Consider the following 26958-nt stretch of genomic DNA (forward strand, 5'->3'; position numbering starts at 1 on the left):
AACTTTTTTCACAATAAAATTACTTTTGTAAAAAGAATGTATTTTTTTTCTGTCGCAAAGTTGTGAGAACCATAACGTTTTAATTTTTTTGTCGACGGAGGTGTATGAGGGCTTGTTTTTTGCGGGACGAGCTATAGTTTTTATAGGTACCATTTTTGGATACGTGCGACTTTTTGATCACTTTTTATTCTAATATTTGTAGGGCAAAGTGACTAAAAAACAGAAACTCTGGTAACGTTTTTTACGTTTTTTTTTACGCTGTTCACCGCGTGCAATAAATAATACAATATTTTGATACCTCAGGTCGTTACGGTCGTGGCGATACCAAATACATATGGTTTATTATTATTTTTCAATAATAAAGGACTTGATAAGAGTAAAAGGGGGATTGTGTTTTATTTAATTACTTGAAACTTTTATTGTTTTCAAACTTTTATTTTTTGCACTTTTTTTTTACACTTTTTTTTACACTTTTCTTCAAGTCCCACTAGGGGACTTGAAGGTCCAACGGTCAGATTTTTTTTTTTCTAATACATTGCACTACCTATGTAGTGCAATGTATTAGATCTGTCAGTCATTCACTGACAGCAAGCCGATTAGGCTTCGCCTCCCGGCGGGGCCTAATAGGCTTCCGTAATGGCAGAGCAGGAGACCATTGTGTCTCCTGTTGCCATAACAGCAGTCGCCAGTCCCGATTGCCTGTCAGGGCTGGCGATCTGCTAGTAACCGCTACGATGCAGCAATCGCTTTCGATTGCTGCATCGAAGGGGTTAATGGCAGGGATCGGAGCTAGCTCCGGTTCCTGCCGTTACAGGTGGATGTCAGCTGTACAGTACAGCTGACATCCACCGCTGATAACGCCGGATCAGCTCCTGACCCGGCGCCATCTTGCCGGCAGCTACGGAAGCCGATCAGGCTCCGCCGCCGGGCGGATCTTGACCGGCTTCGGTGCTAGGCAGACCGGGAGGCCAGTATTAGGCCTCCGGTTGCCATTGCAGCCACCGGAACCCCGGCAATTTCATTGCTGGGGCTCCGATGAGCTGCAAACACCTTAAGTGCAGCGATCGCGTTTGAGCGCTGCACTTAAGGGGTTAATGGCGGGGATCGAAGCTAATTTCGGTCCCCGCCGTTACAGTCGGATGTCAGCTGTAAGATACAGCTGAGATCCGGTGATGATGGCACCGACTCAGTTTCTGAGCCGGTGCCAAACATTTGACGTACATGTACGCCATTTTGCGGGAAGTCAATGCTTTCCATGACGTACATGTACGTCAAATGTCGGGAAGGGGTTAAAGAAAACAACATGTGGTTTGGCTGTGTTCACACTGCCGTCAGAGGCTACTTAGGCAGTCCCAGCAGATTTAGCGCGAAGATTAGTGCTGCATGCAGCGCTATTCTTTCCGTCAAAGCAACAGAAACCACAACCGAACCCATTATAAGTCAACAAACGTTATGAACGGAAGTCACAACGCAAATTTGAACATAGCCTTATCCTGAGAAATTGTGCAGTCATCTTAAATTGCAGATTACAGGTTAAAGAGGCTCTGTCACCAGATTTTGCAGCCCCTATCTGCTATTGCAGCAGATCGGCGCTGCAATGTAGATTACAGTAACGTTTTTATTTTTAAAAAACGAGCATTTTTGGCCAAGTTATGGCCATTTTTGTATTTATGCAAATGAGGCTTGCAAAAGTACAACTGGGCGTGTTGAAAAGTAAAAGTACAACTGGGCGTGTATTATATGCGTACATCGGGGCGTGTTTACTACTTTTACTAGCTGGGCGTTCTGATGAGAAGTATCATCCACTTCTCTTCACAACGCCCAGCTTCTGGCAGTGCAGATCTGTGACGTCACTCACAGGTCCTGCATCGTGTCGGCCACATCGGCACCAGAGGCTACAGTTGATTCTGCAGCAGCATCAGCGTTTGCAGGTAAGTCGATGTAGCTACTTACCTGCAAACGCCGATGCTGCTGCAGAATCAACTGTAGCCTCTGGTGCCGATGTGGCCGACACGATGCAGGACCTGTGAGTGACGTCACAGATCTGCACTGCCAGAAGCTGGGCGTTCTGAAGAGAAATGGATGATACTTCTCTTCAGAGCGCCCAGCTAGTAAAAGTATTAAAAACGCCCCGATGTACGCACATAATACACGCCCACTTGGACTTTTAAACACACCCACTTGGACTTTTGCAAGCCTCATTTGCATAACTACAAAAATGGTCATAACTTGGCCAAAAATGCTTGTTTTTTAAAAATAAAAACGTTACTGTAATCTACATTGCAGCGCCTATCTGCTGCAATAGCAGATAGGGGTTGCAAAATCTGGTGACAGAGCCTCTTTAAGTGCAAAGGGAATCGGACAACCCGTTCATGTTGGACTATCGGAGTTAGGGACAAGGCTGATGACCTTATGCAGAAATGTATTTTAACAACGTGCTGTGTAATTAAAATACCCTATTAAAAGGAAAACTAAACCTAAAAATGAATGATTAACTGGTTGCCGACACAGGACGAGTATGCTCGTCCTGAGCGGCGAGCACTTCGCGCATTAGGACGAGCATACTCGTCCTGTGTGACAGCCGTCTCTGCCGTCTCTGTGTGTGCGATCGAGAGCGGGGCAACGGCTGTAATACACAGCCACGGCCCCGCTCTGACAGCGGAGAGGAGAGAAACATCTTCTCTCCGCTGTTAACCCTTTGAACGCCGCGATGACAGCTGATCGCGGCGTTCAAAGAGAGGGGACTGCACATTGATCGCGTCACAGAATATAACTGTGACGCGATCAAAGCCCACAACTCGTATGGCCAGACAGCCCAGGGTCCAGTGAAGGACCCCAGGGCTGTCTGAACATATTTCCTGTTGTTAGGGCATACTGAGGTATGTCCTAACAACTGCCTGTGTACGATCAGTAACAGGCTAATGTACTGGCATATAGATCTATGCCAGTACATTGCAGTTACAAAATAAAAATCAAAATAATAAATCCCTTTATGGGATTAACAAAAAAAGTTAAATGATTGTAAAAAAAAAATAATGGTAAATAAATAAATAAAAAGTAAATAAAATACACAGAAACACACATTTTTTATAATAAATAAACTTTTTAAAATATAAGTCCAAAAACATGAAATAATATAGACATATTTGGTATCGCCACGACCGTAACAACGTGTACAACAAATGTATACCATTATTTATGATGATCGGTGTATGGTGTAAAAAAATAAATATTAAAACTGCTGCGCAACTGCTTTTTTTCTGCATTTTAATCTAATTAAAAATTTATAGAAATTAAACGATAATGTATTTGTACCAAAAAATGGTACGTACATAAAGTACAACTCGTCCCGCAAAAAACAAAGTCTCATACAACTACGTCGTACAAAAAATAAAAGCGTTATGAGCGTCGGGATGCAAAGAGGGAAATGTAAAAAAAATTGCTCTGTCCTCAAGGCTAAAATTGGCCGTGTCCTTAAGGGGTTAAAGTAAGAAGGAGATAAACTTTCAAAACACTGTTTGCCATTCTGCAGGATCTTCTGAATGCTCCCGAGACAAACATTCTAGAAAAAGTCCTGCAGATGACATAGGTGTTAATTTCCTGATGATCTGTTCCATTTTCAGCTGGTAAATGGCTGAGGGGTGGGGCTTATCAAAGGGGTCTGGGGGATTAACAATCTCTGTGTCCTACAGCAGACAGACCGACATAGGATTATGAGGAGATGGAGGGGATAATGGATAATCTCCTGGAACACAAAAAATAATTCTTTATATATTTCTCAGTATTAATTGCAATAAGAGACAAAATAGATTCATAAAGAAAAAGAGAAGTCTAAAGGGAGGAATTGCTGGTATATTTGGTTTTATTTGTATTTTGCGTGTTTAGGAATTGTGATTGATTTTAATGGGCACTGTGTAATGCTTCATTTATCCTGTGGTGGCATTGCAGTGAAATGGACTATTCGAGGTCCCAGCAGCAGTATGCTCTCTGATTAGGATAATGTCAGGGGACCCTTCTAACAAAAAGGGATTGGCCAAAGTGGAAAACCTCTTTAAACCCTGCAGTGTAAAATGCAGGACATTGAGACAGGTGTCTGATGGACAGCTATCTTTCAACATCGCCTGCCCTTTTCCCTGTGGAAGCTTCCAGGGATATTATAATAACTGTGGAATCACACATCGCTTTGTGAATATACTGCTCTGCAAAAGTTTATCGGCCCTGCATTTGCCCCATTTTGTCCTCAGATGGGGCAGCATCATCGTAGAGACAGGTTTCTTTTAAATTAGTTTGCCTTTTAGTGGCTTCTTTACACTTTTTTTTTTTTTCGTATTTAGGGTATGTGCACACGATAGAAGGCTTTTACGGCTGAAATGACAGACTGTTTTCAGGAGAAAACAGCTGCCTCGTTTCAGCCGTAATTCCTCCTCCTTGCATTTTGCGAGGCTTGTCTGACAGCCGTAAATTTTGAGCTGTGCTTCATTGAGTTCAATGAAGTACGGCTCAAATTACGTCTGAAAGAAGTGTCCTGCACTTCTTTTGCCGAGGCTGTATTTTTACGCGTCGTCGTTTGACAGCTGTCAAACGACGACGCGTAAATGACAGGTTGTCTGCACAGTACGTCGGCAAACCCATTCAAATGAATGGGCAGATGTTTGCCGATGTATTGTAGCCCTATTTTCAGACGTAAAACGAGGCATAATACGCCTCGTTTATGTCTGAAAATAGGTCGTGTGAACCCAGCCTTAAAGTTTTATTAGATTACACTCACCAGCTCTCATTGATATTGGTGGACTGAGTAGCTTGTGAAATAAGTTGAGTTAATAAATCGGAGTGTGCTGCTGTGTGTGATTCAGTGAATGGATTGAGTGCTTGCAAATAGACGTTAGACAGGTTTTTTTTTTGTGTGCAGCTTGTGTTCTAACTACTGACACAATTTAAAACCCTTTTTTTCTTTTCTGCTGCGCACCTAATTAAGTTGAGGGGTTAATTGCTCTCAGGTGCTTTAAATTAACCCGCTGAGCTCATTCTGAGCTTGGCCTTATGGAGCTTGATAGACAAAGTGGCTTGTGTAATAAGTGAAGTTAATAAACCGGAATTGAAAGGAGGAGTTTAAGTCAGCTATATAAATAGATGGAGCGGGCTGCACAGACGGGTACTGTAGTGATAATGGGAGATTTTAATTACCGGGATATTAATTGGCGTCATGATTCGGCTACAGCTGCGAAGGGGAGAAATGTCCTCAACCTGTTGCAGGAAATTTGTATGGCCCAGTGTGTGGAAGACCAAACTAGAGGTGACGCTCTATTGGATCTGGTCATTTCAAACAATGCAATGGGAAAGGCAATGTTTGTGAAAACCTCGGAAACAGTGACCACAATACAGTTGCATTTTACCTATAATGTAAAAAACAAACAGGCTGGGAGGACAAAAATACTTAATTTTAAGAAGGCCAATTTCCCCAGGATGAGGGCTGCAATTCAAAATATAGACTGGGAAGAACTAATGTCAAATAACGGTACAAATGATAAATGGGAGATCTTAAAATCCACTTTGCATAATTATAGTGCAAAATTTATTCCTATATGTAACAAGTATAAATGACTAAAATTAAACCCCACATGGCTTACACCTTCTGTAAAAAAAAAAAAAAAGGCCAAAATAGGACTAAAAAGGGCATTTGAAAAATACAAATCTGAGGGTACAGCTCTAGACTTTGTACATTACAAATAGCTTAATAAAATCTGCCAAAAACTTAAAATCTGCAAAAATGAAAAATGAAAGTCAGGTGGCGAAAGATAGCAAAACAAATCCCCAAAAATTCTTCAAGTATATAATTGCAAAAAAGCCAAGGTCTGAACATGTAGGACTCCTAAATAGTCGTAATGGGGAGTTGGTCAAAGGGGATGAAGAGAAGGCCGAGTTACTAAATGGGTTATTTAGCTCTGTATATACAAACAGAAGAAAGAGCAGCTGATGTAGCTGGTGCTGATGCTGTTAATACCGTGTTTCCCCGATAGTAAGACACCCCCGATTGTAAGACGTATCGGGGGTTTCAGGGGGGTCGGCTAATATAAGCCGTACCCCGAAAGTAAGACATATGTCTTACTTTCGGGGAAACACGGGGGTATTGCCGCCTCCTGCCCACTTCCGCGCCGCCCCCTCTCCATATGTCACCGCGCCGTCCCCTGCACTTGCTCCTGCTGCAACTGCCGGAATCGAAGCGCGCGCCGATTCCGGCAGTTTAACCCATTAAATACCGCTGTCAATAGCGACAGCGGCATTTAATGTGTTTGACAGAGGGGGGAGCTCCCTCTGTCACCCGATCGGCGCCCCCGCAAACAAATCGCGGGTCGCCGTCGGGTTTCCATGACAGCCGGGGGTCTAACAAAGACCCCCAGGTCTGCCTTCAGCATCTGCCTGTTAGGCGATGCCGGAGGCATGACCTAATAGGTTGCCTGTCAGTTTTACACTGACAGGCAATAATGCTTCGGTATACTAAGTATACCAAAGCATTATATATGCGATCGGCACATCGCATAGTGAAGTCCCCTGGTGGGACTAAAAAAAAAAAATGTAAAACAGTTAAATAAAGTTTGTGAAAAAAAAAAAAATAAAAATTCGACAATTTTTTTACAATATAAGACATACCCCGAAAGTAAGACATAGTCGGGCTTTTGGGGATAAAAAGAAAGTAAGACACTGTCTTACTTTCGGGGAAACACGGTATATCAGTTGATATACTGAATTGGCAGAAAGTAGACGTGGTCCAAGCGAAGTTAAATTAAATAAATGTGCACAAGGCTCCGGGACCAGATGGGTTACAACAAAAGATTTCTTAAAGAACTTAGTTCAGTTATTTCTGTTCCGATCATCATAATATTCAGATTCTCTAGTGACTGGTATAGTGTCAAGGGACTGGCACAGGGCAAATGTGGTGCACATTTTTTTCATTTTCCCCGGGTCATTATAGACCAGTAAGCTTAACATCCATCATGGGAAAAATGTTTGAGTGACTATTGAGGGAATATAGACAGGAGTATGTGACAAAAAATTGTATTATAAGTGACAGCCAGCACGGATTTACTAAGGACAGAAAATGTCAAACCTACCTGTTTTGTTCAGGTTGATTTGTTCAGAACTGACGAATCTGTCAGTTCTGCTGAACTGATCGCTCACCTAAGAGCAGGTAATAAGTGTCTCTGACACACAGCATCAACCTAATATCGATTACATCTAAGTTATGAAAATAATTGTAACTAAGTCCTGAAGCAGCAGGTATGATAGTACATAAATGGTAAAGTGCAGACAAATCTATTTTACAATGTAAACGAAAACATATCAGTATAATAAATTGAGTGGGTATAAGGGGCCTGAGAATGGAACATACAGTAGTACAACAGCATGACCAATAACAAGAAGAAAATAGGTGGGAGGTGGGGGCCAGCATTAGAGATGAGCGAACCGGGACAACCGAACCCGGTTTCGGTCCGTACTTCGGGAAAAGTTCGGTTCGCAGCAAATCCGAACTTCACCGGGTTCGGCCGAACCCGTTTTGACCGAACCCAACTACATTTTGGTGCCTGCCACATGTTAGAAGTAAAATGGAGGATTTCACCTGACATCAGGCTACCCCATGATGCCTTGCAAACGGCTCTCCCAGCCAATCGGGAGACAGCATAGGGGCGGGCTCAAGCCTGCAATAAAAGTCTATGCACGGAGCTCAGCGGCCATTTTAGAGACAGGAGCTGTAGGGATAGCATCTCTGTGCAGTAAGGGAAAGCTTTAGGAATCTAAAAAGGCAGGAATCCAGCAATCGAAGGGGCTCATTCACTACTCACTACTCAGCCAGTGTGTGAATACGCTTTTATAAGGGGCTCATCCCCGTTGCATCCAACTTGCATAACAGGCAGGCTTTGTAGTACTACAACGCCCAGCACTCCCTGAGTGCATTGCCTCGTGGCTGATAGAAATTCTCATTCATTGCCATTTGCCAAGCCAGTGTCAGTGTGTGAATACGCTTTTAGAAGGGGCTCATCCACGGCCGTTAACATAACAAACAAATAACAATCCAACTTGCAATACAGGCAGCCTTTGTAGTAGACGTAGTACTGCAACGCCCAGCATTCCCTGAGTGCACCGCGGCGTGGCTGATAGAAATTCTCATTCATTGCCATTTCCCAAGCCAGTGTGTGAATACGCTTTTAGAAGGGGCTCATCCCCCGGCTTTTGATTCAACTTGCTGCACTCCAGCAGTGAAATGTCTGGTAAAAAAAAAGATTGTGAAAGGACGGGGTAGAGGAAAAAACACCCATGCCGTGTCCTCTTCCAGTCCAAATGTTGGATCTGTTGGTGCCAGACCCAGTACCAGCATTTGTGGCACAAGACATGTGCCCAGTTCCACTAGTAGCAGCAGCCATGTGCCTGCTGGTAGTAGTAGCAGTATCAGCAAGCCAGACTTGTCCATCTCCTCCGGTGGGCGGGTTACTTTAGACAATACGGCCATTGTGGACTGGTTGGCTGGCTCGCGGTCATCTCAGCAGGAAGACTCTGACGATCTGGCTTCAAGCCAGGTTTCGTTGGATTCCAGATCCTCTACAGTTCCTTGGCACAGTGACAGTAGTAATATGGGTATTTCTAGCGTTTCCATTCCATCATCTAGGTCTTCACTCCCCCTTCCTAGCGGGAAGCCATCTTTCCTGAGAGTCCTAAGAGACATCTCCCGGGTGCGAAGGAAGAAACTGAACAACATAGTGATGATGATTTGTTTTCCGCGAGTCAGCCAACGGAGTGTGTTGCGGCGGTGGTGGAGGTGTCCGAGACGCATAGCTGTGGTAGTGGGGGTGTTGGTGGTGGTAGCCGTGGTGGCAGACGCAGTAATGAGGGGGGGCATGGAGCCCGCCATGATGTCACATCACATTCACAACACAGTGACAGAAGGGGCGGGGATGATGAGGAGGGCTATGATGATGATGTTGTTTTAGACAGGACGTGGGAACCAGGTGACGAGGTGATGACGGCGTCAGAGGAGGAGGGTAGTAGTGCCGGCACTGGCAGTGATAAACAGCCAAGCCGAGGTAGGGGCAGAAGTCAATCTGCAAAACGTTGCAGCGGTAGGGTTAGCTCAGGAGCCGGTGACACTGATGCTGGTGTAGGCTCCCGAAAAAAGCCTGCCAGACAAGGGGCAAGCTCGGGTGGTGGTGATGGACGTGGTACTACCTCTTTGCGGTACTCTGCCGTGTGGCAATTTTTCTGTACCTTCCCGGAGGACGAAAACATGGCACAGTGCCGTATCTGCAAGCAGAAAGTAAGGCATGGGCAGGGCAGCAATGTAGGAACTACCGCTCTACGTAAACACATGGAGCGGCATCACAAGGCCATGTGGGACAATCGACATGCCCCACCATCATCATGTACATCTAATGAAGAACCCTCTGCCGCTGCTGCTGCTGCTGCTCCGAGTCCCTGTCATCTAAGTAGTAGCCAGGCCTTATCCACCATGTCGTTGTCATCATCATCATAACGGTCATCTAGTTATCCATTACGGAATCGTTATCCAATAAGCAACAATATATACCCAGTCATCCACTTGTCGTGCGGCTTAATTCACACCTGGCTAAGTTGTTGGTGGTGCAGTCGCTGCCGTACCACCTGGTCGACTCCGCCGGCTTCAAGCAATTGATGGCGTGCGCTCAGCCTAGGTGGCGAATACCTAGCAGACATTACTTCTCCAAAACAGCTGTCCCTGCCTTGCACAAGCACGTGGAGGAAAAGGTGTGCCAGTCCTTGCAATTATCCGTGTGCAGCAGGGTACATGCCACCGTCGACACGTGGAGCAGCAACTATGGGCAGGGACAGGACATGTCTTTCACGGCCCACTGGGTCAATATTTTGCAGTCCGATGCACCACCGCAGCAATGCCAGGCATTACCACCTCCACGCTTGTATCTTTCTGGTTCAACTCCGGACACCAGGCGTCTACCATCCTCCTCCTCCTAGCCCTTCTCAATGGAAGTCTTCCCGTCCCCGACAGGACACAGCGTATCTTCCACTCCTCCTCCCTCCTCTTTTCATAGGTGCAAGGTGAAGCGCCACAACGCTGTCTAACATTTGCTGAGCTTGGGCGAGAAAAGCCACACAGGGCAGGAGCTGCTGCTGTGCATCAAGGAGGAAATCGCACGCTGGCTGTCTCCTCTGAAACTCACACTGGGCAATGTTGTCTCTGATAACGGGAAGAACGTTGTGGCTGCACTGCGTCTAGGTCACCTGACACACGCTCCTTGCATGGCACATGTGATCAATCTGGTCATAACACGCTTCTTAAAGTCATATGTTGGTTTGAAGGGTGTGCTGGCCATGTCCAGGAGGGTTTGCGTTCGCTTTAGACGTTCGTATGCATTTAAGCACGCCCTCCTGGACTTGCAGCGTCAAAACAATCTCCCAGAACACAGACTGATTTGCGACGTTCCAACACGCTGGAATTCCACCCTGCACATGTTGGACCGTCTGAACGAACAGCGGAAAGCCGTGAATGATTTCCTGATGCAGCAGACGGGCAGCGTTTGGAGCCAGTGTAATTTCGAGCTCAGGCACTGGCAGCTGGTTAGAGACGCATGTCGCGTTTTGAGGCCCTTTGAAGAGGCCACACGATTTGTGAGCCGTGACGCTAGCGGAATGAACGATGTTATGCCGCTGATATTCATTATGGAGCAAACGCTCACAGCGATGATTCAGCAAAGGATGGAGGAAGGATCACATCTGGCTATGGATGTTGAGGAGGAGGAGGAGGATGAGGATGAGGAAACAGGACCTGAAGAGGAGCTGGATTTGGAGATGGAATCACAGGAAGGGATAGGGGACGAGGCAGCCGCACAACATGACAGTGATGACGAGTCTGACGACGACCTTGATGATGGACAACCATGGCAGTATGGGGCGGAGATGGAACCAACCGGCCCTCTGAAACGCCGGGCAAGATGGCGAGCGGTTTGCTTCGTTACTTGCGCGCTGACTGTCGTATTGTTAGCATGAAGCAAAGAGATGAGTACTGGATAGCCACACTTTTAGACCCTCGGTCTAAAGCCAGAATGGGGGAGTTTTTTGCGCCTTCCGAGAGAGAGGCAAAATTGGCATATTATCGAGAGAAGCTATGCAGCCAGCTTGTCACGGCTTTCAAACGGCAAACACCTGCTGCAAGCATGTCTGACCGGGGGGCCACTCTCCGCTCCACACTATCTCATCGTTCCACCGCCTCTGGCAGAGCTACCTCTGCAATAGGCGGCAGCGGCAGCAGCAGCCAATTCAGTTTGGAAAATATGACGACAACATTTTTACATCCAATACCCCGACCTGACACACATCGTAGTCACCAATGGGATGTTCACCATCACCAGGTGCAGCACCTAAACAACCAGGTTCACTCGTACCTGGACTGTGCCCTTTCTCCGTCAGAAATGCTGATCCCAGACCCCATGGACTTCTGGGTCAGCAGATTGGATCATTAGCAAGAACTGGCCCAGTTTGCCATGGGTGTACCGTCTTGTCCACCCTCCAGTGTAGCGTCAGAGAGGGTATTCAGCGCAGCAGGGGGCTTCGTCACCCCTAAGCGAACAAGATTGTCCGCCAACAGCTTGGAAAATCTCACGTTTCTGAAAATGAATCAAGCGTGGATCGGTGAGGATTTTAAAACCCCTGTGCCTGATGCCACTGATTAGATCTGACATTGCTGCTGCTGCTGCTGCCACTGCCGCCTGCTACTGCCGCCTGCTACTACGGGATTCTGTCCTGTCCACTCTTTTTTTAATGTGCCGCTGTTGGTGCTGCTAATACTTCTACCACCAATCCACCCCCAGTGCTGTCTGCTACAAGCAGGCCTGCCCCACCACAGGGCTTTGTCCTGTGACTGTCCAGTCTCTTTTAATGTGCTGCTACTACTACTACTACCACGCTTGCTGTCCGTTGGCTACCTCTACTACCACCAATACACCTCCACTGCCGTCTGCTACAAGCAGGCCTAAGGCTTGCCCCACCACAGGGCTTTGTCCTGTGACTGTCCAGTCTCTTTTAATGTGCTGCTACTACTACTACTACCACAACCCTTGCTGTCCGTTGGCTACCTCTACTACCACCAATACACCTCCACTGCCGTCTGCTACAGGCCTGGAGGGATTGTGAAAAGCCATTGCTTGTTGCTTTTACATCCATGTATGGATGAACCCCGGCAGGCATCTGCCACCATAAAGGGTACATTTTTTGAGGGCTTGTCAAAAGCCATTGCTTCTTCTTTTACCACCTTATATGTATGAACCCTGGCAGGCATCTGCCGCCAAAAATGGTTAATTTTTGTACCTTTTTTAACAATGCATTAAGCATACAACATGCACAAGTGCAGTGGTTTCTGTTAGTTATCACCGTGTCCCATCCGTTTTCCTATAGTCATACATGTTGGCGTAACTTTGACACTAACTTTGCCTTAAAGACAGCTCAAAAGTACTTGGATACACTCATGGGTGACCTAAGAGTGTTATACAGGGCTTCTAGGGCTTTTAAACAGTTATAAACGATTTTTAGGGGCTTTCTTGTATTACAGGTTCGGTCAGAACTAGTTCGGTCCGAATCGAACTTTTTCATGAAATTCGGCGAACCAGCTGAACCGAACTTTTCATAAGTTCGCTCATCTCTAGCCAGCATGACGAAACAGAGCAAAATAAAGGAAGAGATCATGGAATGTTATAAAACCGGTGGTAGATCACATCTAAAATTTGTATGTGGGGCAGGCTATAAAGGTGATCTAGTTCTTGCCATGTAGTATTGCGGACCTTGGATGTTGACTTTGTTTAGTCACCAGTTCTCCTAGTCATTGCAGACGACTGTGACTGTGAACCAGTCTGTAACTTAAGTGGGTGGGTGCTATGCCATAATCTTTTGATCACAGAACTGGCAGCTAAAAGGACAAAGTGTAAAATACTCTTTTAAAGAGCTTGGATCAAGATTGGTAACTTAGATAACAGAAGGAACGAGGGCTCATTAGAAACTGACACACCCCTGATTGTGGGGGTCAGATCCAGTACTTTTGTCCAAAAAGCATGAATAGAGGACAGTTTTCCAAGCCACAAGACATTTTACGTATTCCATTCAGATAGGTCAAGTACAAACAATCCAAATTTAGTGATTAAGGGATAAGATGATTAACTTGTATAAATATATGAAAGGCCCATACAAAAAATATGGTGAAAACCTGTTCCATGTAAAATTCCCCAAAAGACGAGGGGGCACTCCCTCAGTCCGGAGAAAAAAAAGGTTTAATCTGCAGAGGTGACAAGCCTTTTTTACTGTGAGAACTGTGAATCTGTGGAATAGCCGACCGCAGGAGCTGGTCACAGTAGGAACAGTAGATGGCTTTAAAAAAGGCTTAGATCATTTCCTAGAACAGAAAAATATCAAATCTTACGTCAATGTATAGAACTCGTTTGACTTTTTGATCCAGTTGGATTGGGTCATTTTTATATTTATTTACAGTTTTATTTATTTTTTAAAACCTTTCTCTGGATCAATAGGGGTAAAACAACATTCTATCATTTCTCCCATCCCTTTCTCCAAAGCCTTTGTTAAACTTGATAGACATATTAAAAAAAAATAGCAGTTCAACATCTCCCGGAAGCCGCGACCGCGGGACTCTGGAAGCTTGTCGGCGTCTCCCTCCTAGGAGACGCCAACTCACGCAGCTGCATCCTTCGACTACTATTGTGCACCAACTAAATGTTCAATAACCTATCCCCTTACTTCCTGCCCCTCAACTCCTTGCCTGAGCGTTGGTGTTGTATTCCCATGTTTGTCTTGCAAATGGTCCCTTAGTTGTTGCTCTGCTCCCAGTGTTCCCATATCCTGCTACCTTTATCCTGTATCCCGTAGCTGTGCTTGTTCCTGAGCTGCGAGTCGTGTTGTCATCTGCCACACCAAGCATCACCTCTGCCACGTGTCTGCTACTCCGAGCATCTGCCTGAACATCCTCCCTGGTACCCTTAACCCAGAGACGGTTAATGACTGTAGTTTGGCAAGCTGCTACTCCGCAACGGAGAAGCGGCCCAGTGGGTCCACATACCACACAGGCATGACAATCATTAACCTGATAAATCAATCTTTTTGACAGAAGTGATATTTCTACGTAGAAAAATAATTTACTTGTAAGTGTAGTAGAGTAATAGAAAACAAACCAGAGCCAACAATTAGGACATGCATGCCGCTCATTCTGAGGTATTAAATCATTAATTGAAAGGGGCTTGTTCAAAATAATAGCAGTGAGGAGTTAAATTGGTGTCATTCTGTGGAATAACAAAAGTGTACATTTTGGCCCTTATTTAAAGGTAGGGGGGGTGGCAAATATTTCACATGTTGGTTATAGTGCATTTCCTTCTGAAATACTGGGGAAAATAAGTAGTTGCAGACATTGTTCTGATGAAAAACATACTTTGATTAAAAAGTTGATTGGAGAGGGAAAAACATATAGAGAAGTGCAGCAAAGTTATAGGCTGTTCAGTTAAATGATCTCAAATGCCTTGAAGTGGAAACCAAAATCTGAAAGACGCGGAAGGTAGCGGGGAACTACTGTTCGAATGGATCGAAGAATAGCCAAAATGGCAAATCTCAGCCAGTGATCACCTCAAGAAAGATCAAAGAAGATCTGAAGTTACCAGTGAGTACTGCTACAATCAGAAGACAATTAAGTGGAGCCATGTTATCAAACAGTACTCCCCGCAAAGTCCCGTTGTTGAAAAAAGACATGTCCTAAATAGGTTAAAAATTGACAAGGAACACATTGACTGGCTCAAAGAGAAATGGTGCAACATTTTGTGGACTGATGAAAGCAAAATTGTTCTTTTTGGATCTTGTGGCCACAGACAGTATGTCCCCCGAGCACTAAATTCAAGCCACAGTACACTGTGAAGAGAGTAAAGCATGGTGCTGCAAAAATCATGATATGATGGTGCTGTGCCTATTTATCGCATACAAGAGATGAGATGGATCAGTTGGAATATATAAAAATACTTAAAGGAATAGTGTCACCAAAATTTTTTTTTTCATGTCAGTTTTATGTTAGTGTTTTATTAAAAACGTTTTTATTTATTTGTGTGTTACTTTTTTCTATTTTTTCACTTTTTCTTCCCTATGGGGGCTGCCATTTTTTGTTCCATTTCTGTCTGTGTCGATTAACGACACATACAGACATGGAATACGGCAGCCACAGTCCCATAGGGACTGCGAACGGCTCCCGTCCCATTGACTTCCGTGTACGGCGTCTGTGTGGGAACTGCGCATGCGCCGCTCCCACACAGTCCAATTCTAAATTGGCGCCGTCCGGCGCCATTTTCCTGTGGACCGGAAGTCGCGGCCGGACAGTAATATTACTACTTCCGGTCGCGGCTTCCGGATTTGTGCACTTGGACCAGCGGCAGCAAACGGAGCGGACGGGCCGGAGGGAGCCGCGGCGGCAGGAGCAGGTAAGAGATTTCAATGTATGTTCGTGTTTGTGTGTGTTTACTACTGTATGTAAACCTACTACGCTGTGTGTTAGCTCAAAAAATGGCGACACACAGTGTAGGAGGTTACACCGTTCAAACCCCTCGTTTATCCAGGCACTAGCCAGGATAAAGGAGGGGGGGATGCTGAGAGCTCACTAGAGCGAGAGCTTTTAACCCAATGTTGCAATGCTGCAATTTTGGGAAATAGCTCCATCTAGTGACCAAAAATGGGTAGTATTATAAATTAGAAATAATTTATAATATTTCCTGACTCGTGAAAAAAATAAAAAAAATTTGAACAATGTTTAATCACCCACACACTAAATGTTTAATAAAAAAAAAACAAACATGTTTTTCGGGCAACACCATGCCTTTAAGATCATGTTGCCCTAAGCCGAAGAAGAAATGCCCTTGAAATGGGTGTCTCAACACGACAATGACCCAAAACACAACAGTATTCGAACATCTTGGTTACAGACAAACAGGATTGAGGTAATAGAGTGGCCAGCTCAATCCCCTGAGCTCAATCCCATAGAGAACTTGTGGGGTGACATAAAAAAAATGCGGTTTATGAGGCAAAACCAAAAAATGCAGAACTGTGGAATGTAGTCCAATCTTCCTGGACTGGAATACCTGTTCAGAAGTGCCAGAAGATGGTTGACTCCAAGCAACACAGATATCAAGCAGTTCTAAGAAACAGTGGTTATGCCACTAAATATTAGTTCAGTAAAGTGAAATCTGAAACATTTTTTCAGTTTATACATTACATTTTTGGGGTTTTTAAAGAAAAATGCTGGCACTATTTTTTTGAACAGTCTAATATTGCTTTTTTTTTACTTTTTGTAAAGGATTAACACAAACTGGATACATTTTGTTAGTGTAGTAATTCCAGTGCATTTGTATTTAGGCAAATACAAGTTATAATGATTTGGCGTTTTATTTGCTTTTTAAACTCACTTCTAGTTTTTTTTTAACACTACTCTAACTCCGAGACATGCATTGGGTCAGAATGGATATGCACTCCAAGGTATTTAAATTGTTTAGGCCTCATGAACACTTCAGTTTTTTCCTTCAGGGTGCTATCCGTTTTTGTCACTGATAGCACCCTGAACCCATTAATTTCAATGGGGCCATGCACACCTCAGTTTTTTTGACTGTCCGTTGCTCCTTTCCGATCCAAAGTAGTGCATGTCCTACTTTGGTCCGGGATTCCGTGACCGTGAGGCCCATGCAAGTCAATGGGGCCGTCAAAAAAACTGAAGGCACACGGAAGGCATCCGTGTGCCGTCCGTGTGTGACGGAGCCGTTCCCTAGCAACCGCCGGGCGGGCAGAAAAACATTAGAAAAATATTACACTAATCGGAAGCCACTTGTCTATATCAATAACTGATAGAGAAAAGAGGCTGCTGATTAAAAATAAAATAAAAAGCCTTTCATACATACCCGGTCGTTGTCTTGGTGACGAGTCCCTCTTCTTCCTCCAGTCCGACCTTCTTTTGTGACGTGGCAGCCTGTGATTGGCTGCCGAGGCAGCCTGTGATTGGCTGCAGCGGCCGCCTGTGATTGGCTGTCGAGGCCGCGGCAGCCTGTGATTGGCTGCTGCGGCGACATGGATTGAACGTCATCGCTGGAGGCCGGACAGGAGGAATGTAAGTATGAACTTATTTTTTTAAATTTTTTTTTATTACATTAAAATTGTATTTTCCGCGCGCCGAGCATGGTACTGTCACCCTGGACAGTACCATGCTCGGCGCACGGAAACGGAAACATGGAGTGCACACGGAAACCACACGGCCGCTAAAACTGGTTTACGGACCCGTCAAAAGCGGCCGTGAAAACGGTGACGTAAGTGTGCACGAGGCCTTAGTATGTCAAGTGAATGAGAATCTAGAGTAAAACAAAGACAATCGCTTTTAGAGAAGTTTATTTTGTAGTTGCGGAGTACGCTAGAGTCAAGAATAATTTCCATGAGAGAAGGAAGGAAAGTGTGTCATTGAGTGACGAGTAACTCATTAGTGAATGCAGACCTTTGAAAATATAAGTTGCTAATCTAAACACCCCCGAACGACAGCACAGCTTCGAAAAGCTTGCAAAAGATGCTCTATTACAAGAACATAAAGCAAAGGCAAAAGGGGAAAACCCTTTCTCGTGCCATTGCCTATACTAAAGGGGGCAGAGATATAATGGTTTACGTATTGGAGCATGGGATGTGAATTTAGTGTGAGGAACTGCACGAGCATTACGAGACCCAAGCCTAGCTTTGTCAGGACTCCTAGAAGCCCCAGCCTACCTTGTCAAGAGGCGTCTAAAAATAGCAGCATGCATGTCGTTTGGTTCTAACATAATGGATAAAAGAGAAGGTCTAAAGTATATTATCACGAGCTTCTCTGAAAAGGACAAATCCAGGTAGACTAAGGGCCCATTCACACGAGCGTGAATAACATCCGTGTGCTGCGGATGGAAATCATGCGCAGCACACGGACCCATTGATTTCAATGGGGCCGTTCACACATGCGTGAGTTTTCACGCAGGGAGAGTCCACTGCGTGGAACTCACTGCATGTCCTATATTGGTACGTTTTCATGCACCTACGCGCCCATTGAAGTCAATGGGTGCGTAAAAACCACGCACCACACACGGATGCACATCCGTGTGTAATGCGTGATTTGCGCATCAATTCGCACTGGCTCCCTTGCCCTGATTGTTTCAGAAGCGCCCGGGCTCAGCGACTCAGCAGCTGCCTTTCCACCCGGGTTTCTTCTCTCAGTGGCGTCGCTACTGCTGTATAGCAGCGGCGACACCTGGCATGAGGGCACCGCTGCGGGGGGCTGAGGCTGATGGTCACTTTACTTGAGGGGGCTTATGGTCTCTTTACGGTGGGGTTATTATTCGGTGAGTGGGGGGCTGATGGTCATTACTGTATGTGGGGGGCTGATGGTCATTACTGTATGTGGGGGGCTGATTGTCATTATACTGTGAGTGGGGGGCTGATGGTCATTTTACTGCGAGTAGGGGGCTCATGGTCTTCAAGTGGTTTCCTCCTCTGATCTCCAATTGAAATTAATAGGAGGCAGAAAATACCTGCGGTACTCGTTTGGAGTGCTTTTTTGCCTGCGTCTTTTGCATTAGCTTCAACGGCTTAAAAAAAAACCAAAACCCGGCAAATAATGCTGTCAATTCAAAATCTACCTCAGATTTTTTTTTCTGCCTTACAAAAACACGCTGTGTGAGCATACACTATGAGTGTAGTACTCGTTTTTAGCGGTTTCTGTCTTTCTCTAAATAATTTTTGGTAGGGGTGCCCTGAGGAAATTTTTGTTTTTCCAGGGGTGCCTCGAGTCCGAAAAGGTTGGTAGACTCTGTACTATGCGAAAGGATCACACCGAGCTACGCAAGGATCCCGTCGTGGAGAAGCTCAGTTCATCGTGGGAACGGGGCCCAGGTGAGTAAAAATTTTTTTGTTTGAGGGCACAGTCTACAAGGGGGAGGTGGGGGGCTGTATAGCAATGTCTACATGGGTGAGGTGGGGGATGTATGGCACGGTCTACAAGGAGAAGGTGGGGGATTAAGGCACTGTCTACAGGGAGGCTGTATGGCACAATCTACAGTGGGGAACTGTGTGGGGCAACCCGGGGAGGGGGGCATTATACTGTGTGGAGGCCATTAAGCGGACACTATACTCTGTAGGGGCACCACAGGGGGCAATGTAGTGTGTGTTGCACTTAGGGGGCATAATACTGTGTGGGCACAATTAGGGGACAAACTACTGTCCATGAAGGGGTTATAATACATTATATTATTAAATATTATTATACTGTATGGGGGCACTAAAGGGGCATTATACGGAGTGGGGGCACTATATAGGGCATTATACTGTGGGGGGGGCATTATACTGTTTTTTTATGGGGCATTTTTTTTATGATGGGGTGGGGCGCCGAAAGATAATTTTGCATGGGGCGCCATCTATCCTAAGGTCGACCCTGGTCGTGTGTCTCATTTGTTATTGTATATTTTCTTAGGTGTACTATTCTTGTGAATACACTTATAACTTTTTATGGCAAGTCTTGGCACATCTTCTCTTTTTTGGTAAGTTGTTTTATTTGTTTTAGAATAGCATTCTTGTTGCTGGGGGTGGGGCGAGTCTATAGCTGGCCCAGAGATGTGGGTCTTTACCCTCTTTAGGGATAACCGTTATATGGGCATGTAGGGAAAACGGAGGAAAGGAAATTCAGTCAGATATGGAGTTACAGGTTGTGAGAAAATGTGAAGCTGATTTTTTTAAACTGATTTTATAGTTGTATAATTTTACTTACACAGCCCTCATGTACATTCAGAGTTGTTTCCAGTTTAAGTCTTTGAATAAACTCTTTTCTCCCTATTTAAAAGAAAAAAAGCGTGAAGGGATTTTAATTCATAATGAAGCTTTAGCAGCACAACATATATAGGGAGAAAGCTTAATTAAAATGCAGGTGAGTCAGCACTTACCTTACTCAAATTCTTACCTTGTTCTACTTCTACATGCAACATTCAATGCGGAAAAGGCAGGCAAAATGTAATTGTGATCAGGCAACAGCCCAGTTGCTTTCCTCAAAGTTTAGCGTGAAGGCGGGAATAAGTCCCCAAGCTAAGCATGTTATTTACTATTAGCGGAGGCAAGTCATTTTTCTTCCAGAAAATTGCATCCTACAGGTGGACTCTCTGTATGACACATCTCTGCATTGTATAAAAATGTATTATCATTTAATGATCTTTTTGTTCATTTTACACTGTCCAAATTATTCGGGTATACTCATTAGGGTAACCTAGTGGTAGCCATTTCAAACTACATTGTTAGGAATTTTTTTTAACCAGGGACACAAAGTTCAGATTAATTTCCTAGATAAACATCAAACCAGGAACGGTCCTTAGTGGTGGTATCGAAGACCAAGCATACTAATATGAAAAAAGAATATTTAACTTATTGGTTGCTTCTAATTACCATATTACTTTTCCTTTCATCTCACTAATGCTTTCTATTCATCAAAAAAAAAATATATAAAACTGTCGCAGGAACAAGAATTGCTATAATCTTATGAGGCTGTCCACAGCGGACTAGACCAGACTGCATTTCATGAGCACTGGGCAGCAACCACTTTTTTGCATCACAACAGCTCACTTTCAAGGAATTTGTGATTTTATTTTCAGGATAGATTCAGGCAGTACTTTATGCTCACTTGGGCATTACCCCAACAAAGTATTATTGTTTAAAAGCTGCTATGTAAACCTTTGATGTACATTTTTTTTATATATATATATATATATATATATATATATATATATATATATTATATATACACACACACACACACACACACACATATATATAAATATATATATATATGTATAAAACTATAAAATAATATCATTGTATACAACTTTTAAATATTTTTTTTTTAAGTTTGAGGTACAGCTTCTATGCACCCTATACAATACATAGAAGCTGTATCTTGTCAAAGCCAAATCCGTCAGGTTTGCAGGAGTGACTGCTTGGCTGAGTGCGGGTCCTGCCTGTTTCTGACACACAGGAACCAGCTGTTAGCGATCACATCTAGGTTCATGAACTCAAACGGGTCAGCTTCCCCTTTATTCCGGACTTGTAGTGGCGGTTCACAGTATTATAGCCTTCTCCCATTCATCTATGAGCAGTGACAGGAATGAAGGGAAAGCAGCATTCGCATGAGCACCGCAAACCCTTCAAAACAGCTGATCGGTAGGGGTGCCGAGGGTTGAAATCCCCATCAATCAGATATTGATATCCTATACTTGGATTAACCCCCTTAAAGCATACCTAAACTTTCAGATTACTTTTTTTTTTAGAATAAGCTGCTATATGTGTGTACATGAGGAATAAGACCATTCCTGACCATTATATGATTTGTACTCTGCATATTTTAGCAGTTTTCCACCCTGCAGGCTTTTACAATTCTCAATTTTCCCTTAGCTAGTGGGCAGGGCCTAACTGCTACAAGGTCTTCTATACACTGCACACAGGAGAATTCAACTCTCTTATCGCTATATAATCTTAAATGGCGAGTGGGGGCTCATTTGAAAGCTCTTTTCAATACAAAAACAATGCTTTTTTTCGCTGTGATATTTAACGTTAAAGTTATCATCTTCATTATCGGCTACAGCCGGGTGTTAGCATTGCCCAAAATGTAGCGCGCGGGTGAAATCCTAAATGTGTGTGGACGCGTGTGCGTGTGAGCTAGGGATTGTAACATCAAGGGGACTTTAAATTACGTATTATTACAATCGGCCTCGGCGATACAAAATGGACCTGGTCTACGATTGTAACATGAGTTCATGTGTACACATTTCGGTAGTCGCTTGTGAATTTCAGGGAGCGCTAATTCAGAGAGTAATTTTCTTTTTTGTACATTTCTATTGTCATATCACAAAACGCATTTGACCGAAACGGAAAGGATCACTTTATTGATGATGAGAGGGTATGGCGAAGAAAAAATAAGATCCTATCGAGAAGCAGCAGCTTTATTCAATGCCACTTATCCTATCCGTGATCCAATTTCATTGTCAACTGTTAAAAGAACGGTTCATCGTTTCGAAATAACCAATTCAATTAAAGACAAACCAAGATCCGGAAGACCCAAACATGCTAGTAATGATGAAAAAGCTTTAGATGTTCTGCTCACTGTACATGATAATCTTCATACATCTGTCTCGAGTGGAGCACAACAAGCCCGATTGTAATAATACGTAATTTAAAGTCACCTTGATGTGACATTCCCAAGCTCACACACATGCGCACACACACACATTTAGGATTTTACCTGCACGGTACATCTTGGGTAATGCCAACACCGGCGGTAGCCGATAATAAAGATGATAACTTTAATGTTAAATATCTCAGCGAAAAAAAAATCCTACCTAAAAATCATTTGCAGCATCGTTTTTGTATTGAAAATAGCTTTCAAATGAGCCCCCACTCAACCCCCCGTGCCATTTAAAAAATTTCTGCCCCCAAGGGGGTGGGGGTATTTTTTTGGGGCGTTAACTGGTAGATTTTATGACCCCATTAAATCCCACCAAATTTCAACCCTCTACCTCGAGCCGTTCAAAAATTATGAGGGTGTTCCGGAACTTTTGGTGGGCACTGTATAAAAACAGCAGCAACATGGAGGACATCATACAGCAGTAAAAGAGGCATTTTCTCGAATAAGATATATTACAAAGTTCCTTATATTCGCTTGTACTATTGACTTATGCAATGTTTATTCAAAGTGCAGTGCCTATTTAAAGGGGTTGTCTCATGACTACAACCTGTCCATATGCTCAAGACCTCCTCTCTATATGCCAGAGCATACCCGGGACACATTCATGCTATTCATTTCAAAGGCCACAATGCAACATTCCTCCTTCAGCGGAAAATATAGCATCTTCACCCAGCGATTCACCAAGTCTTCTCCAATCAGAGACTCGCTACTAGGCCATTCAATATCGTCCCCAGTGCTGCTGTGGCCCAGTCACAAGCATCATCGGGCAAGGGCAGAATCTGCCATAGTATTTGGCAGCAAGAAACTTCTTGCTAAATTTTTATCTATTAGGAGAAGACCACAGGGATGACTGTAATCCCATGTGGACCCCTCCTCATGACCCGGCTTCTCTCATTAGATAGTTATTAGATTCTGTGGACATCAGAGAGACCTGATGACAATTATCTAATAGTCAGGTCCAGTGTAAGTTATACAAGCATTTTATGGCATTAGAGAGGGGAGTCTTACCAATTTTTTTTCCCAGTAGCCTCAACCTGTGTAGATGCAAGTAATGCTAGTGTTGCAAAATATTACATACACGGCATACTTTTTATTCACCAAAACAATTCATGTGGATGTACTATATTCCACAGAAGTCTACTGATTGTGAGTACTAAACATTATAACTTACCCAAATAGTTCATACGCACAGCAGATGGTTCATTCAATCCAAGAGTAAGTTTTCTTACATCCCACAGTAGGTTATCATAACAACGGGACATTGTCCAAGTAGTGCTTCACAAATTCTTAAAACTGAAAAAGAAACAAAATTACAAATGGACACAATGGCACTATTTATGATATTAAAATATTGAACAATGCAAACAAAAACACACCTAAAAAAAAATCAGCTGTATAGGACTGCAAAATATACAAACACAGACACCAATTTAATATATGATTAATAGGAGCTTTGAAGAAAATTATTTTGGCTTGGTATAGCTTTCTTGGATATAGAACCATCCACTCTCACTGCTCAATTTAGTGCCGGGACTTCTAAACTTTAAGCGGAAGCCCTGAAACATATAAATGGAGATGCACGTAAAGGCCGAGAAATGTCTGGTATTTCGTGTAACACGCAGCTTTTGCGGCAGATTAAATCTTGCAGTAAAAAGGATTATTTTCTTGGTGAAAATCTGCAACAGAATGGCATGCTGCACATTTGAAAATATACAACATGCCCTCAAATCAGCGTGGATTTTTTTTATCGCTACAAGCGGTTAGGGTTCTGAACACCCTATCCACATGTATTGTACTGGAAACTGCTGCAGTCTTTCGGGGTGACAATTCCACTGATCTCACTCTAATGGAAGAAATAAGTTTGTGTTTTTTTTCTATTTTTTCCCAATAAGTAGCTTTCACTTCCAACTTTGACATTTAGAAGGTGAGAATGAACCATGTGGATTAACCACTTCAAGACCAAAACCATCAGATGAATTATTGTCCACAGCAAAATTACATTTTGGAATGCCACATTCTAAGGGTCAATATTTTTTTTATATTTTGGCCAAATTATTTTTTGAAGAACAGAGGGGGCTTTACCAAATACCAAAACACAATAAGAATCTTTTCATTTTTGAAAAGTTTTAAGGGGAAATAGGAAAAAATATGGGTAAAAAAAATGCAAATTTCCTTATTAGTTGAAACAGACAATTTTATTTCACAAAACTAATCCCTGCTCTCTCCCATAAAAAAAAACTATGCCAAATACGTGTACTTTGACAAAATTACATCATAAACTCAATACCTGAGAACACTCTTCTGTTGTTTTTTTATAGAGCGCCACCTTATATTAGGTGGTATGTGGGTTTTTGTAAAAGGGCGCAAAGCACCTGTGTGCAGAAATTCTAACTCCTTGCTGCTGCAGCCACTTTTGACCTGACAGCGCCTCGTATTTCAAATCTGACATCAGCATTTAGAAAAAAAAATTAACCCTTTAAGTGTTTCACAGGAATTAAAGCAAAGTAGAGTGGAGATTTACAAATGTAATTTTTTTTGCAGAAATTTATTTTTAATCCACTTTTTTCTGCAACACAAAAGGTTTTAAAAGAGAAGCGCAATTCAATATTTATTGCCCAGTTTCTGCAGTGTTTAGACATATCCCACATGTGGCCCTATTGTGCTACTGGATTGAAACACAGGTCTCAGAAATGAAGGAGCACCTTGTACATTTTGGGCCCTTTTTTTTTTTTTTTAAACTCGGTTTATTGTAGTTTTACATACAAAATCCATTCATGGAAACATAACATTAACAGTCCTGCATATAACGAATTCTCATGGTAATCAGCAATATCACATAATACATAGAAATGAGTCGCAATAGACCCCTTAATACCAATGCACGCAGGCAGGTAAGAGACCCACGTATAAGTGATCGCACAGAAATTCAAGGTCCATTCTCATTGCGTGTCCTTGCTCAAGGAAAACAAGTGAGTTAGAGAATATCAAGCCAAATGACTCTCATTCCCCCAATACACTGTGTGGTAAGGAAGCTCTAAGGTCGCCCACGCTGAAAGAGGCAAGAGGTGAAGAACACCACCCTCCCCAAATCTTCAGAAACTTATGTTGACATCCTCTATGCTTATACACCACATTTTCATATGGGAGAATAGAGTTAACTAGTCTTTTCCATTGAGAGACATCTGGGGAGGTGTCCCCCATCCAAACGGATGGCTATCGCTTTCCTAGCTAAGAACAGGGCTTCTCGTAGGAAGGCTCCCTCATAATGTGTCCAGACCCCTGTGTCCAGCAGCCCCAATAAACAGAGTCCGGGTTCACACGGAACCGAACGATTCATAATTGCGGATAGCAGTTGTGTTACCTCATTCCAAAAATTTGCTATGTCTGGGCACAGCCACATCATGTGATCGAAACCGGCCTGGTCTTGAGAACAGCGAAGGCATTGTGTGCTGGATGCCCGTCCCATACGAAATAGCCTGATAGGGGTTATATAGCATCTGTGTATGATGTACAGTTGCGTCATTTTATCATTAGCTGCAGGCGAGACCACGAGATGCGACCCCACAGCCTCCCCCCAATCCTCTGCGGATAATGTAGGGATAAGACCCCTCGATCAGACCTCTACCGACAACTCAGCGTGAGCGACCCTCTGAGACAAAAGGTAAGTATATAGGACCGATATCATCCCCCTAGGTCCCCGAGTTCTCAGAATTCCTATAAGCGGCAGTGAAGAAATAGACCTCTGATCCTCCCTGAACTGGGAATGCAAAGCGTGCTTAATCTGGACACTTCTAAATGTATCTCCATCCAGTACCCGGAAGGTATCCTGTATCTCTCTGGCAGATAACCTATGTCCCTCATCATCAATCAGGTTTTGCACCTCTGTTACTCCCAGGTCTATCCAAAAAGCGGAGTCCTGCAAACCCCAGAAATGAGACATATCCGGGTGAGACCAAAGAGGCATTTCGGCAACTATGTGTGAACAATTCAAGACTGTCTTGGCATGGGACCAAACCTGCCTAGCTAGTTTAAGTATTGACAAGGAGTGCCTAAGGCTATAACTGTGCGGCTCAAGTATTGGCCACAAAGAAGGTACCCGGAGGAAGTGAGGTAGATGGAGTTCCGCATAAGGCATTTGATCCGTTGCCACCCATGATTTAATATACCTTAGCTGCCCTGCCAAATAGTAAAGGAACATATCAGGTAAAGCGGCCCCAGCCTTATCTTTGGGTCTTTGGAGCGTGCGAAGTTTAAGCTTAGGACGGCTCGCCCCCCACACAAAGGAGGAAAATAAGGAACCCGCCAGGGTAAAGAAACGTTTGGGGACCAGGGAATCTGCATGCTCCAGTAAATATAACATCTTGGGCAACACTATCATCTTAATTAAATTAATTCTACCCGCAACCGATATAGGGAGCGCCTTCCAAATCGCAAATTTATCTTTCAGGTACGTTAGCAAAAAGGTATATATTAAGGTCATATGAATTTGCACTATCCCTGACTATAAGGACCCCCAGGTATTTAAAACATGAGACCACCTGTAAGCCCTGGATACACGCGCCCCACCCACAGTTATCCGGTCTAAGAGGCATAAGAAAAGATTTGCTCCAATTGATATATAGGCCCAAGAACCGACCAAACTCTTCCAGAAGTATCATTGCTCTAGGCAAGGA

General features: G+C 43.7%; 1 protein-coding gene across 4 annotated transcripts in view; it reads right to left on the reverse strand.

Moving 5' to 3' along the window:
- DCAF6 (DDB1 and CUL4 associated factor 6) overlaps positions 1-26958 on the reverse strand; it is a 712682-nt gene that overhangs the window by 661850 nt on the left and 23874 nt on the right. For all 4 annotated transcript variants that reach the window (XM_075853536.1, XM_075853533.1, XM_075853534.1 and 1 more), the window contains exons 2-3: positions 23457-23578; positions 19829-19890 (exon numbers count right to left, since the gene is read on the reverse strand). In XM_075853536.1, coding sequence (XP_075709651.1) covers positions 19829-19890; positions 23457-23547 — 153 coding nt within the window. In that variant the 5' untranslated portion in view covers positions 23548-23578. The remainder of the gene's footprint in view (positions 1-19828; positions 19891-23456; positions 23579-26958) is intronic.

This window comes from Rhinoderma darwinii, chromosome 2 (assembly GCF_050947455.1).
Source record: "Rhinoderma darwinii isolate aRhiDar2 chromosome 2, aRhiDar2.hap1, whole genome shotgun sequence".
NCBI lineage: Eukaryota > Metazoa > Chordata > Amphibia > Anura > Rhinodermatidae > Rhinoderma > Rhinoderma darwinii.